Source organism: Mus caroli, chromosome 5, assembly GCF_900094665.2.
Source record: "Mus caroli chromosome 5, CAROLI_EIJ_v1.1, whole genome shotgun sequence".
NCBI classification, from domain to species: domain Eukaryota; kingdom Metazoa; phylum Chordata; class Mammalia; order Rodentia; family Muridae; genus Mus; species Mus caroli.
The window spans coordinates 109419691-109434788 of NC_034574.1; the positions used below are offsets into that span (position 1 = coordinate 109419691).

The 15098-nt window shown below is 47.7% G+C and overlaps 1 protein-coding gene across 1 annotated transcript in view; it reads right to left on the reverse strand.

Moving 5' to 3' along the window:
* Srrm4 (serine/arginine repetitive matrix 4) overlaps window positions 1-15098 on the reverse strand; it is a 157248-nt gene that overhangs the window by 19566 nt on the left and 122584 nt on the right. The window contains exons 5-8 of the mRNA XM_021163443.2: window positions 14197-14223; window positions 12947-12997; window positions 9640-9732; window positions 9303-9459 (exon numbers count right to left, since the gene is read on the reverse strand). Of these exons, the coding sequence (XP_021019102.1) occupies window positions 9303-9459; window positions 9640-9732; window positions 12947-12997; window positions 14197-14223 (328 nt within the window). The remainder of the gene's footprint in view (window positions 1-9302; window positions 9460-9639; window positions 9733-12946; window positions 12998-14196; window positions 14224-15098) is intronic.

Genomic DNA, 15098 nt, shown 5'->3' on the forward strand with positions numbered 1-15098 from the left:
GTGTCTCTAGCTGCATATGTAGCAGAAGATGGCCTAGTTGGCCATCATTGGGAAGAGAGGCCCCTTGGTCTTGCAAACTTTATATGCCCCAGTACAGGGGAACCAGGGCCAAGAAGTGGGAAGGGGTGGGTAGGAGAGCAGGGCGGTGGGGAGGGTATAGGGAACTTTCAGGATAGCATTTGAAATGTAAATAAAGAAAATATCTAATAAAAAATAAAAGATTAAAAAAAGAAGAAGAAGAAAGAAAGGTTAGGTTGGAAGAGGCACCGACCGTGCCTGGAAACTTGTGTACAAACGGTTGCTAGCTTCCATTTTGGCTAAGTCCCTCAGACTAAGGAAAAATTTAAAGTCATCTCTTTGAGTCAGACAAGTCAGAAACTGTGTATCCTGGTCTCTGGATCTAAAGCAGGCCAGCTTACCTCACTATTGAGGGCTTGGTAAGTGGAGGCTCTGTGGGGTCTCATTTCTCATTTGTTTCTTAGGACATTGCCTGCATCCCCAAATGTCCTCCTTTTGATGCACCATCACCACCACCACTCCCTATCTGTCCTGTTGGAGGATATTGTGGCAGGAAGAAAGGGATCATCTGAAGACATTTCTATTTTTGGTTTACAGGGACACGGTTCTGTTTTATGTCTTATAGGTGGTCTCTATACTTTCAGGTTGGAGGGATACTTTTAATAATAAACCTGTCATTTGGGGACATCTGTGCCTTTTAAAGATCTGCCCTCCTTCCCAGCTCCAGGCTCCATCTTTTCAGAGTGTCCAGTTCACTCTGGGAGAAGAGGGCTTGAAGTCATAGTGCAAGCAGCCAAAAGCAGAGCTAGTACTGGGGAGAGAGCGGGTGGAAACGGGAGACTTTGTGTTGTGACGAGTGACAACAGAGGTGGTCTGTCTTCCTGCCTTTGTCCTCTCATCTCTGAACATCTCCATAACCAGATATTCCCCCATGACACTCAAGACACAATCACTCCCTGCCCAACATCATCATGATTGGATGGCTCCTAATTTTGCTTTGTTGGCACATGGTTGAGCTAATAGCTCCCTTAGATTCCATCTTTGATGAGTTCTTCATCCAGTAGTGGTGTTTATGTGTACAGTGGCTCCCTGATCATGCATAACAGCCTATACAATGCCCTCAGGTCTTTCACAGATTCATCACCTTCTGGCAATAATGCCTGGTAGTGCTCAGGATCCCCAGAACCCTCAGACTAGGGTTCTCTTCTTTGGGCTGCCCTCACCTCGTCCTCCATCTCAACCTTAATTCTTCCTGTTCTTTCTTCATAAAAGCTGATCTGTGGCGAATAGCAAAAGCAAAACAAAACCAACCAACCAACCAACCAATCAATCAACCAACCAACCAAGCAAACAAACAAAAAACCAGAGCCCAAGAGTTGGCCAATGACCAAGTAAGACAGTCTTATCTAACCTGGAACCCCAGGAACTGAGGGAAGGATTCGAGGGCTAATGGTTTATTTTGAGAGATGAAAGAAAACCTTGGAGGGAAGAAAGAAAGTGAACCATATGAGCAAGCACCTTTAAAAGGTCCGCGGTTAATACACAGTGGGCAGTGCAGCCCAACCCAAAGGAGGACTTTGGGAATTTGTGTAGAATGTATATCGCAGACTTAACATTAACCCAAGAGGGAGTGGGCTGGGGACATATGCACCAGCCATTCAATACTCATGGGAAAAACTGTCCCTAAGGGATGCTAATTCCCTTCTGTGTTCCCAGGCAGGCAAAGTGGGCCCTAGCAACCAGAGGATACCATCTGGAAGCTGCAAGTCAGCTGTGAGCCCTGAATTAGGGAGAAGGAGAGGGATGTGTGGAACGTGTTTGCTTCAGTGTATCCAGTTGATCATGGAGATGGGTCAGGCCACTTGCATTGTGACACAGCTAGGCTTTCTTTAGCCCATTTAGTGTGTTTGAAAATAAATGTGAATGGACTTCCAATGTATGCTGAGCAGTGAGGGTTCACACAACAACCCCACTTCTGTTTTTTATTGGACAATTAGATCTGGGCCCATATTCCCCCAGAAATGCTTTGCTTTAGAGCAATCGCCACAGTGTGCTGGGTCCTTAGGGTCAGTACTATTCACATATACTAGCGGTGGGGCCCTTGAGATATTTGAGAACTTCTGCTCTAAAAGTCCGAGCGCCTCAGAAGGAAGATGAACACAGCACACCTGCTCAGTCTCCTTTCTCCCTTTCAGAACTAGGAAATATATCAGGCTTCTCTCTCATCTCAATGCTTTAAACCCCTGTTGGACTGTTGCCAGTCAAAGGAACCAGGAGACACTAAGCCACAGTCAGACTCCGCATACAGGGGAACCTCTGCTACTCATTTATCATTGCTGTTTGTGTATACGTATGTGCTGTTAGAACTCAGAGGTCAACACTGGGAGTCTTCCTCAATCACTTTCCACCTTAGTTTGGAGGCAGGGTCTCTCACCGAGCATCAGTTCAGCTACACTGACTGAGCAGGAAGCCCCAGGGATCCTCTGATGGCTATCTCCCCAGTTCTGGGGTCACAGGAAGGTGCTGCAGCTTCTGGCTTTGCACATGGGTTCTGGCTATCAGACTTGGGACCTCATGCCTGTATGGCAGGCGCTCTACTAACTGAGCTACCTCCACAGCCCTTACTTGTTCTCCTTATTAGGACAAATTGCTTTTTTGTGATCTCACAGCCACTGCAGGGTGAGGCTAACAAATGTCTCTCCTTTATCCTTCCATCAATCCTGATGACATAAACCCTCCAAATTCTTTTCTTCCTTTCAGCTTAGGAGTCAGTCATGGGCTCGCTTCATCTCCAAGTTTCTTAACACACTCGATGTTAACACTTGGGGGGTTTTCAAATAATTAATTAAATCCCCTCAGCAGGAGCCCTAGCTCCCCCGAGTTTCTCTGGAATACCTCAGCCCTCCAGGGGAGCCGGCACAGCTATTTATTGTTTTTGTTTCAAATCATTATTTAATCAAGAATGGAGAGGGGGGAAAGGCAACCTCTCACTTACACTTCAAAATTTAATTTCGGCTGAATTCTGAGATCAAGAGGCAGCTCGGTCTAATAGGTTACAAAAATACAATCAAGAAGAGAATTTCAATTAAACTGAACAAGTCCATTTACGGGGCTTCGAATGGCCCCATGGAGAGCGGCAGCTATAAATTGCTTCTTGCTTCTCTGCCATATGGGGAGCTGGGCGAGCTCACATGCTACAAGGCAGAGAGCTTGCAGCCAGAGGGTCCAGTTCGTTCCTTAAGAAACCAATCTCTTTGCTTCTCTAAGACAGTGGGACTGTTTTCCTTGGTGACATTCCTCTTTCTTTGACACTAATTAGGAACACAGCAAAAGAATAGACTCAGTGACCTGATGAAGTTCATCTGGGAAGCAGGGGGGTCTGGATGGGCAGAGACTGATTTTCTGAGGGTAAAGAAAAGATGGAGGCACCTCCAGGCCCTGCAGTTCCTCTGACATTGGGTAGGGGGAGCTAGCTGGCCTCGCTTGCCCCTTCTCCTTCAGGAGGACCCTGAAAGGAATGACCACTCCCAGCTTCCCCCCTTCTCAGAAACCTCACCCAAGGTCCTCCTGTCTACCATCTTCCCAAATCCTCCATATAAACTTGGCTGGATAAAAAAATACCCCCCCCCCCAGCCTGGGTTGAAAGGAAAAAAAGTAAGCTCAATAAATGTGTTTTGCATCAAGGTAAATTTCATTCCGTTTAAAGATGCATCTTATTTTATTCTCCAAGGTAATGGTTTTTTCCACCTCTTCTGGTGGTGAAATGTCTCTCAGCTGATAAATAAAAGGAAAAAAAAAAAGAAAATGGCTGTTTCTTACACAGCAGAGAATATGCTGTGTCATTTCTCATCCCCGAGTCCCTAAGTGTCACCTCACTATTATGAACCATGTCTCCTCTCCACTGCAGTGAAGGGCTTGGGTGCTAAGGCTTCCCTTTCTATAAAACTAACAGCATGTTTCCATCCCATCTTTCCCTAAAGGTTGCTGTCAGGTGCACCAGTGGATTCTGAGGCCAGAGGACACTGCTGGGTTTATTGGGACTGAGTCATCAAGAAAGCTTCCGTGGTAATAAGTCATGTTATCAGCTACCATGTGTGTGATGTCAGATTCCAAGCCTTGACATGAGTTTTCCTACAACAGATGCCTGGCGCCTGGCAGGAGTGCATAGTTGTTACCGTTTTGTTACTGGTGTTTATATATGTGTGTATATGTTCTTGGCAAGGATGTGGAGGTCAGAAGTCAACATCAGGCATCTCTCTTAATAATCACCCTCTACCTTGTTAGTTAATTGATTAATTTTTTTGATAGGGTCTTCCAATGAATCTGGAGGTCAGCAGGTTAGCTAGACTGTCTGGGAAGAAGCCCTAGTGACCCTACTGTCTCCTCCTCCTCCCCCTGTTCTGGAGTCACAGGTACACACCATTGTGCTTGGCTTATATGTGGGCACTGGGTATCCAAACCTAGGTTTGGGGTAACCGATTGAGCTGCCTCTCCTGACCTTAAAGTCTCACACCATCATCATATCGATCACGTTAACATAAATACTCCAAGTTACAGATGGCGTTTACATGGATAAGCACACAGTTCTCCTGAGTTTCTACAACGAGGAGCCACGTTTTGTCGCTCTGGGCCACAGCATCCTTATTCTATAAAGGGCATACTGTGTCTATTGAAGAGCTATGATAAAAACATGAGGCAGTGTCACAGGCCAGCCATCCACGCTAGCATCCGGCACATAGTCGTAGGTGCTTAGAGAACATTCGTTAGTGGTGTCATCCAAGATGTTACAGGAAGTCAGGGACTCTAGAACTCAGATCTGCTCCAAAGCCTGCATTTTGATCTCACACCCTCTTTACAAAGCACATGAAACTTTCTTTGACAGATGTCACATTCTTCTTTCATGTGTTGGCATCTGTGTAACATGTGGCCCATATAGTACTGCCTTTGGCCCTGGTTACAGTACAAATAGTTGGGGAAGAGGTGGCTTGGCTTCTCCTTGGTTTGGATTCAGTCCTTTTTCTAGATTTCCTTTGCAGTTATGAAGTTTGATGGAGATAACATAACAGAAACGGAAAGGCTTCTGCTAAACACCGGGGGCCACCAGCATCCCCGATGCCCTGTCTGCTCTCTGCTGTCTCCCTTCCTTCCCAATTGTGTTACCTTCCTAGGTCATTGTGTTTCCAGAGCCTCACTTTCTCCATCTGCAAAATGGGGATGATAATGATGCATACCTTTAAGAAACAGGGAGGGGAGGGCAGGGGGAATAATTATGCAAATTATGTGGTGGCATCTGCCACGTAGGGCATCCCATTCCCTTCTCTACGTGAGTCATTTCAAATCGATAAATCCCACCCATCCTTCAGTGCCCAGCTCAAATAACCTCTCATCACAAACCCCTCTCAGACATCAAGACAAGAAGTGTGACACCTCTAAGTGTGACGTAGTGTGTGTGCTCCCACTACGGCTGGCTGAGAGTGACACTCTGAACAGTCACCAACTGCATGAGTGTTAAGTGCACTCCATGAGAAGGCAGACTTGACACTGAAAGGGATTAGCTATTGTATTGTAGTGTCATGGGGAGTGTAGAGAAAGTGTCAGGGGAGGGATAATTGGATGACGGGGGAATGGGATGAGGCGGCAAAATAACCTATTTACCAATCCATGTGCAATCATTTGACTGTTTTAACAAGCACAGGAAGGAATGTCACCCACAGCCACGATCCTGCTCTAATTAAACCCACTGCTGGGTCCTTGAGATGCTCAGTGACCAAGCAAGAGAGCCTCTGGTCACCTTTAACCAACTAGGACCCAGTTCAGAGTCAAGGCCTTCATTTGCACAGGCATATATGAAAAGAATTTCTTTCAATGCTCCTGCTCTTGGCTGTTTTCAAAAGAACAATGGGAGCAGGGCAAAGGAGGCTCTCAGAGCTTATGGAACTTCCATTTTCCTTCTCATTGGCTAAGTCCTGCTCACAGTTTTCTGAGTTTACCTTCTCTATCTGCCCCAATTCTAATGCCTTTTCCTGTCAGTCAACCTTCTCCCTCATCTCAGTGTCTGTCCTTTGTCACACTTGACTCTTTCCTATTGTCACCTCCCCTCATCTCTGTTCTCTCTTAGCAAGCACAGGCTTTCCTTCCTGTTCATCAGATGTCCAGAGCAAAAACCGTGCCCAACCCTTTATAGATAGATGCTCTGTAGACATGGATAGACTTGACAAAATGGTTGGTAGGTGGTTCATGCAAATGGCCCTGCTGTTCTATCTAATGGAGAAAGATCATGGGACTGGAATCTTCTCTCAGTTTTGCCTTTGTATTGGAGAAGACAAAAGGGCCAACCAAGCACAGAGGGAACATGGAGTCAGGTCTTGGAGTGTATTTAATACTTCCAGGTTGTGAGACTATGCCGGGGCCTAGCAAACACAGAAGTGGATGCTCACAGTCAGCTATTGGATGGATCACAGGGCTCCCAATGGAGAAGCTAGAGAAAGTACCCAAGGAGTTAAAGGGATCTGCAACCCTATAGGGTTGCATGATGAACTAACCAGTACCCCGGAGCTCTTGTCTCTAGCTGCATATGTATTGAAAGATGGCCTAGTCGGCCATCATTGGAAAGAGAGGCCCATTGGACTTGCAAACTTTATATGCCCCAATACAGGGGAATGCCAGGGCCAAAAGAATGGGAATGGGTGGGTAGGGAAGTGGGGGGGTATGGGGGACTTTTGGGATAGCATTGGAAATGTAATTGAGGAAAATACATAATAAAAATATTAAAAATTAAAAAAAATACTTCCGGGAGTCAGAGAACCTCAAATGGGGTGATTGCAGCCATATTGGAGCTAACTAGTATTTATGATGCAAAGGTAATCCTGTAGGAAGCAGGATCATGACTCTTGTTCCAGTTTACCCATTGGCTTACCCAAGCTGGAAAGTACACTTTTGTTATTACTATGACTTCTGATAATGCCTCTGCCTCCCTTGGTGGCATCACCAAAAAGCATTGTATAGCATTTGCCTCTCACCAATTGCATTCTAAAATGTTTACTCACAGCTAATCATGGTGACCCCATTACAAGCTTTAAACTAGCTCTTACTAGTTGTCTTGTGTTTCAGGATTTGAGGAAACAGAGGCAAAGAAAGGTAATGTGACAAAGTTCCATGGCAGGAATCTAGAATGTTATTCAAGTTTTGTTCCTGGACCAAGCACTGGGCTAAATGATTGTCTTCTTTGTATATATGTATTCATGTATGCGTGCATGTGTGTGTGTGTTTGTGTGGTTGCACAATCATAATGCCCTGTTTTGTTTTTTTGTTTTTTTAACAACCCCACCATCAATAATCTCTTATACTTCTCCATTTTTGTCCTTCACAACCAAGTTGTTGGGAAAGAGGTGAGCTCTTAAGGCCTCTTCCATACAAAGATGGAGCCTGGCTTTTGGTTCTTCTGACAGGGGTTGGACTCCTGGGGGATATGCAGGCTCCTGGAGTACATGGGGGCTCCTGGGGTACATGGAAGCTCTTGGGGTGCATGGAGCATCCACCAAGAACCTGTGTTTTAGAAAAGAACTGTCAAGAGTCAGTCTGATAACATCATTGGTAAGCGAGGAACTACAGATGCAGTTTTCAGCAGCATCTTCACACATGTGAGCTTCTTAGGAAACCATTCAAGATAGGTAAGAAAGCATAAGTCTGGTTTTACTGGCACATTGTAGCTAAGGTCAGTTGGGAATACTAGTTAGGCTACTACAGGTACAAGTACATGGGAGACACAGGAGTCATAGCTCACTTGGGAACATTATTCTGTCTCTTACTGCTCTTCATTCAAGTTTACTTATATTTTTTTCTATAAGTGAAATAACCACACCCATTTCCCAGCTGAGAAAGCTGAGGCTTATGGAGGTTGGCAGGTTTAGTTGATTGGTAAGGACTTAAAACTTGGCCCTTGTAGTTTTTGCAGCACATAAGATTTAGGGTTTAGTTGATTGGTAAGGACTGAAAACTAGGCCCTTGTAGTCTTTGCAGCACATAAGATTTAGGGCATTTAGAGGTGAGAGAATGTTGGTAGGGACTTGACACCCGCATGTTCTCAGTAGTCACAGACATCTTGAAAAGGAGGTACTTAGGCAGAATATTGCCAGCCATACAGAAGACTGAGAAAAATTAGACCCAGTGACACAAGGTACCTTGATGTGAAGAAGAGTTTCCCAGAATGCACTGCAAATACCTATTGTGCCCACCAGGCCACAGTGTTTCTTATGATCAATTCCTTACACTGATCTTCCCACAAGCACCCCTGAACTCCTCCTTGCTTCCATCTCACCCTTTTTAAGAAGAGCACCTCCTTGCACATCCAGGTTCTTATGGATCTGGAAGACAGACACCTTCAGGGCTGCTGGCTACAATCTTGTGCTATGTCAAGGCTGACTCTCATCCTGCTTGTCTCTGTGACCTGTTAGAGTCCACAAAAGGCCTTCTCACGTACTTCCTTTTACCGAAGAAATCCAATCGCCTCAAATGGGATCAATTTACCAATGAGAAAACTAAGGTGATACAGTTCACTCAAAGCCACGTAGTTAGGGTGAAGCCAGGTCTTAAATTCAGATCCGTCCCACACCAAAGAGTTTGTGGTTATACCAATTACTTCTTGTTGACCTGAAGGGAGGAGGGTTTTGTTTTTATTCACTGCTGGCTCACTAAGCTGCATTCAGCATTTTCTTACTCTGTGACTTTGCCCCAGTTCCTAACCTCTCTGAATTTCGACATTTCTGTCCCATCTGTGGGAGGGATGAGTGATAGCAGCTTTGCTCTCCTGAGATTCTGTGTGTGAACACCTAAGAAGACGCAGGTCAAGTGCTGCAAGCTTACATTACCAGGAGGAATCAGATTCCAGCTGCCAGCCGATGCTGCCAGCCAGCTGGCATGAGAAATGTAGACTGTCTATAAAAACCTTAGTGTCTTTCCAATGTCAAAGGCCTCTTTCTCCTGCTGGACCCTAAGACAGCTATATGCATCTCACACATGTCACCCAGAGGCCAGTACCTGTGTTTCAACTCCCACCCTGAAATATGAATCTAGGTATTTTAGTTTTCCTTCCTCTGCCTCCTGAGTCCCCGAGCCAAGAGCTATCAACGGCTGGCAAATGACCATTTGGTGAGCCAATCACAAGATCTGGAGCCAGTGGGGAATTTTACCCAGAACTGAATTAAAACACACTGTCCTGAACTTGGACCTTCACCTCCCACAAGAGTCATGGCAAGGCTGGCAGAGGGGCTGTGCGCAATACTTACTACACCCCTGGCTGACAGGAAGCCGAGCCTCGGGAGGGGCTGGCTGGGCAGGTGGCTGGACCGGGCATCTGGGCTGACCTTGCAGTGGTTCTTGGAGCAGCGGCGGGAGTGTGTTCGGCGGGATTTCCGCCCTTCCTCAGGGGACCGACCTCGATGCCTGGGGATCAAGAAAGAGATAGATACCTGAAGGCGTTCTGAGGTGAGCATAGGCTTAGATTTAGGCTTAGGGGTTAGGATTAGGGGTGAGGGTGAGGGTTAGGAGCTACTCATTGTGGGACAGAAGCTGCATCAAGTGTCCATGTGGCTGGCAGATGAGGGGCATGGACAAAGGGGTTACCTGCTCTCGCAGCTGGGGGAGCGCAGTTCCGAACTCTGGGACCTTGAGGGGCATCGGTGATGTCTATGTCGGTGAGACTTCCGGCTTCGAGATCTTGGGATGAGGAGAGGGAGAGAGAGAGAGGGAGATGAGTGAGACATTGATTTTGATCTTGTAATACATAATGCCTCAGTTGCCACCTGCCACTCACCCCAATGCTCTATGACAAGTCACAGTGACACCTGTTATAGTCAGGGTTGGGAAGGGTTCTAGCTTTGTGTAGAATCATACCTCCCAGCTTCCCAGCCCCAGCTTCCTACTGGCATCTGGGGGCAGGGGTGTCTCTGCCCAATCGTGCTGAGCACAGGGAAGCAGAAAGGGGCCTTTGTGGAGAATGTGGGTGATGGTTAATAAGACTTGTCCTCATGCTAGAAGCTGTTCTGGTACAAATGACACCCCAGGCAGGAAGTCACCGGCAAGTCTCCCCTGCCTCTTCTCAGGGTCTGGCTCTGCATTTCACTCAGTTCCAAAGGCTAGCCAGGTTCTAGAGAAATACTGATCAGCGGCCCCTGGGCTGAAGCAAAAGGGTCTGTTGAGCTTCCATCCCTCTGCCTGCTGGACCCTTGGATATTTCAAGGACACGAAGAAACGAGTGTAGACTCTTTGATGTAAAATATCCCTATCTTACAGAGACATTCCTTTAAAACAAAAGAATAACTTTCACACACACAAAACACTTTTGCAGAGGCCACTGGGCCTTTCAGCGGCCAGCTTGTGACCTTTGACCCAGGACGTGAATGCCAGGCCCTTAGCACGGAGTCAGGAGCCCGTGAACACTGGTGGCCACCATCAGCATCCATTGTTACCACCCGTCACCAACAGCCGGCTCACCCTGCCAAAACCTCCACCACTCCCAAGGACGAGTCTCAACCTGCCTGCGGATGAACAAGGAAATCAGGGGCACTAGCTCACACCTGAATCCCAGTACTTGGAAAGCTGAGGCAAGGGGATCACCATGAGTTGGAGGCTGCCTTAAACTCTACAGTCCAAGGTTTGCTTGGGCTCTGTAGTAAGACCCTTTCTACAAAACAGTTAAGACAACACAAAATGAAGGGTGTGTGGTATGTCGGCAGCTTAGGAATCTGCTTGTTTCTCTCAGCAAAGGAATTGCATTCTTCGGCTACAATTCTCAGGCTGCATCATTTCCCTGCAATGACACCTCCTCACTGCATTTCTGCTTCCTCTGTCCAGACTCTGGGCTCGAACCTCTAACGCCTGCAGGAGCTGGCCCTGCCTGGCTCTCCATCTGGCTTAGCCATCCAACATGCTCTGAACTGACCTGCCAGACTCAAGCAACACCAGATGTGTAACTGGGCTTGTTTTCTGGCTCAAGAGACCTTCTAGAGGAAGATGGCAATGACTTCAGGTCACCCATATCTAACACATCCTGCGGGCTCAGGCATTATGTTCTAAGCATCCCCCATCCCCCACCCCCATTCCCCCATCCCCCATGGATTTTTTTTTTTTTTTTGCAATGGATGAACGGGACTCCTCTCTGACTCCTCTCTCTAGTCCCATGGTATGTGAGGAAGCCCCTCTCACCATCAGGTCCCATCCTCCCACGGTATCCCCACCATGTCCCAAGCTTACATCCCCCACTACTCTCCCGTGCCATCCCCTGGGCCCACTGCCGTGTGCACTAAGGCAAGTAGGAAGAAAGGACAACTTTCGGTCAGCTTGGTAAGAACAACCCATTGCTTCCTGAAAGCTCCTGGGACTCTTGCTCTCTGGCCTGCCTCGTGTGCTTTGTCCACTTTTTGATGATGAACTACCAGCCATTGTTAGAGCTCCTCTAGCTTTTCATACCGGAGAGGGTAACGACCTCAACACCACCATTATCCCTCCCAGAGCTCTTGAGGTTGTCTGGCCTAGGTTTACTGGTACCCGGGAACATGTGGTGTGTGCCGAGAGTGAGAACCCCAGAGCCAAACTCCAGGGTTACAACACACACTAGTCACCGGCTCCACTGACCCTGTTTCTTCATCCTCACAGTGAGATAAGAGGATCTATTTCAGGGGATGGCGGGTGGGGGAAGTCATGTGTTTAATGTTTCTCTTGATGACTTCATTTAAACGGACTGGCCAATGTGTGTGTGTGTAGGGGTTCTTTCCTGATCTTACTGGAGTCTCTCCTCTTTCCTTCTGGAGCACAGTCCTGTGGTACTGACTGAAATGTCCTCCTCTGTGATGACCTTGAATGAAGGGAGCCTTTGAGACAGCCATGCTGAGCGCCCTCCCCCTGCACCCTGCTTCCTTTTCTCCCTCCCCAGAAGCTGTCTCCTTTCATTCTGTCCTCTTTCATCCTCTCTTTAGATGCTTCTTGGCGGGAGATAAAATATTAGTTGATTGGAAAACACATTGCACTAACATTTACAGGGTGTAACCAAATTTACTTTTAATTTGATGGGGAGCTGAACTCCACAGGCAGTACTGGCTGATTTGAATTTCTACTACCAGCTATAAACGGTGAAACAGCTGGGCCTGAGACAGGGGAACTCACGGGGAGTGTTGTACTGTAAGCCAGAGTGTGTAAACCAGCAGTCAGAGTATAAGTGTGGATGCTCGTACACAGACACAGACACAGACACACGCACACACAATCACACCCCACAATCCATGTACACACTACACAGACACATGCACATGTAAAGACTGCCACACATACACAACCTATATAGAATGCACAGATGTACCGTGTTCATGCAGAGTGATCAGAATTCCTACACGTGGGCCCGCGGTGCACCCATGTGAATGCTGCTTGCTGCCGTGCTCACACACGCAGGCACACAAATGCCTTCAGGTGCACACAGCTAGATGCCATGCACACATGCACCGAGTTACATGCACTGTGCATACCATGGACACAGAAGTTTGCAGGGCGTAAAAAATATATAGACATTTGTTAATGATGTGCACACTCCGTTCATACAAGCTACCTACAAATAGATACATGGTATATATATGTGTTACACATATGATGAGCACTTCAGACATAAATACATACACGGTGTATCCCAAGCACGCAGGCATACATGCATACGGCCACATATCCTAGGCAACCTGTCTATCCATGCATAACGCCAACTCTTACTTTCAAGTGAGCATAAAGCCCTCTCCCTCCCTTTCTGTTTCTTCCTTCCTCCCTCTCAGCCACCGTCCCTTTCCTCCCTGTCCCTGTTTATTAGGCCGCTAACAGTCTAGCTGAGGAGAGGCCAGGCCTCTGCTTCCTCAAACTGCACAGTGTGCTCCAGGGGTGTCCGGGTACTCACTGTTTTTTGTGCCTCTTCTCTTCCCGTCTTTTGCTTTTAGGGCTACAGGAGCTAAATGAGAAATGGCCAGTTAATGGAATGATAAAGACAAATGAAAGCACCAAAACGCTGCTCAAGATTAAACACAGGCAGGCTGTTCAAATGGCAGCATCTTCACAAAGTGAGTTAGGCCAGGGTTCCTGGCTCATGCCCCAGTGATGAGGAGGTTCACAGTGATGGTCACGAAGGTCACAGCAGCAGTATCTGCCACGCTGAGGCCTTGGTATGGATCAGGCTCCGTGCTAAAGACTCTGCTGTAAACAGTCTCACTCTCTTGTTCCACTACCTACAGGTGGAGGCACAGCTTGTAAGAACCCATTTTAGAGACATAGAATTTAAACATCTGATGGGCTGAGACACTTGGGCAGGATCACACAGCTGAGCTGGGGTGTGGCCCAGGCCAGGGTCTCTTGTGACTGCTGGTCAATCAGGTTAAGAGGGAATAGAATCGCCACAGAGACAGACAAAGGCAGATGGGGTTTGGTAGATCATGAAACACTCTGCCCACGAATACTTAAGTACCAGAGCCCTGGAGTGTGGACAGAATGAGACAAGCCAGGATCCCAGTGTAGACCAGCAGAAGCCCAGGAAAGTGAGCTTGCTAGCTCAAGCCAGACTGGCTTCACACGTTCACTGGACCTCATTGCTGCTGACTGAGGCTGTGGAAGGGGATGTGTGCCTTAATTTCATCTAGTGGTACCACACCAATCTTGAGTCCTGCCTCTGCTGCTCACGTGACATCAGACAAGTGGCTTTGCTCTCTCTGATGTATCTATTGTTATGGAAGAAGCCCCCATTGCCTGTACACATCCCCTCTCTGACAGATTTGGCTTTGAATTTTGGCCGTGGTCCTGGTCTCTTTTGTCTTAGTCTCAGTTTCTCCATCTGTCAAATGGGAACCATAAGCATGCACACTGCTCTACAGGGTAAGGAAGTTACGATGGATAAATGGGACTTGTGTCTCCCAAGGGCCTTGACTTCCAATGTCTAGGTAGAGCTCGTTCCAGGAGTAATACAGAATCCCATGGAAGTTCAGAGCTGGCTATAAATGATCTGGAAAATCAATAGGGGCTCTCATTGCTGAGGGAACTGAGGCCCCTGAAGCCCAAGAGGAACATGGGGATGGGAGCTGGGAGCCCACCCCGGCAGCTACCCAGAGCCCGCAGAGCTCAGAAGGCCGAGCATGCAACCAGAAGCAGCCAGAGTCTTACCTGTGTCTCCTTTTCTTGGAGAAAGACCTGATTCAAAGGGAAGAGAGGGGGAGGAAAGACAGAAGGAAGGGGGGAGTAGCGGGAGGAGTGGTGGGAAGAGAGAATAAACACCATGTGAGTATCTCTTCTGGGATAACACTTTAGTGTGATGGGGTTTGCAGGACTTAGAAGTCCTTGCCAACCTCCTCCCCACCAGGTTTTAAAGAGCATGAAGGGCCCCTGGGAAATGTGGCCTTCCATACTGAGCTGCTGGTTAATGCTCATAAAAAAATTGTCAGCAAGCTTCTCCAGGAAAGTTGGACTGGAAAGGCATGGGAAAGTGTGCAGTGCTCCTTAGTCCTCCCATCCCTCCCCGCAATTATATATTTCTCCTCTTCCTCATTCTAGTCTTCCTCCTCCTGTTGCTCCTCTCCCCCCTCCCTCCTTCCCATTCTCATCACCCTTTCCCTCCTCCTCCTCCTTCCCCTCTCTCTCCTCCCCCTCTCTCCTCCTCCTACTCCCCTCTTCCCCTTGTTTCTCCCTCTCTCCCTCCTCCCCTGCTCCTCCCTGTTTCTTTCCTCCTGCTCTTTCCCCTGTTCTTCCTCCTCCTCCTCTCCCTCCTCCCCGTCTCCCTCCTCTTCCTGCTCCTCCCCCACCCTCATCCTTCTGCTCCTCCATATACAGAACCCCGGCCGTGCATCAGGCTCTGTACTAAGCTCTCAGGATGTACAACCTCATTCTGTCCATCCTGTGGCACACTATGGAGGGTAGTGAGGCTCAAAACTCATTGTCTGGTCACCTCTGTGCTTCTCCCACCCCTAGGCCCCTTTCTACTGCCCTCCCACAGCAGTCTACAGAAGGTTCTGAGTCCAGCAGTTCATCCTTAGTGGGGTGCAGGCCTCTTTACCCAATAGTCACCACTG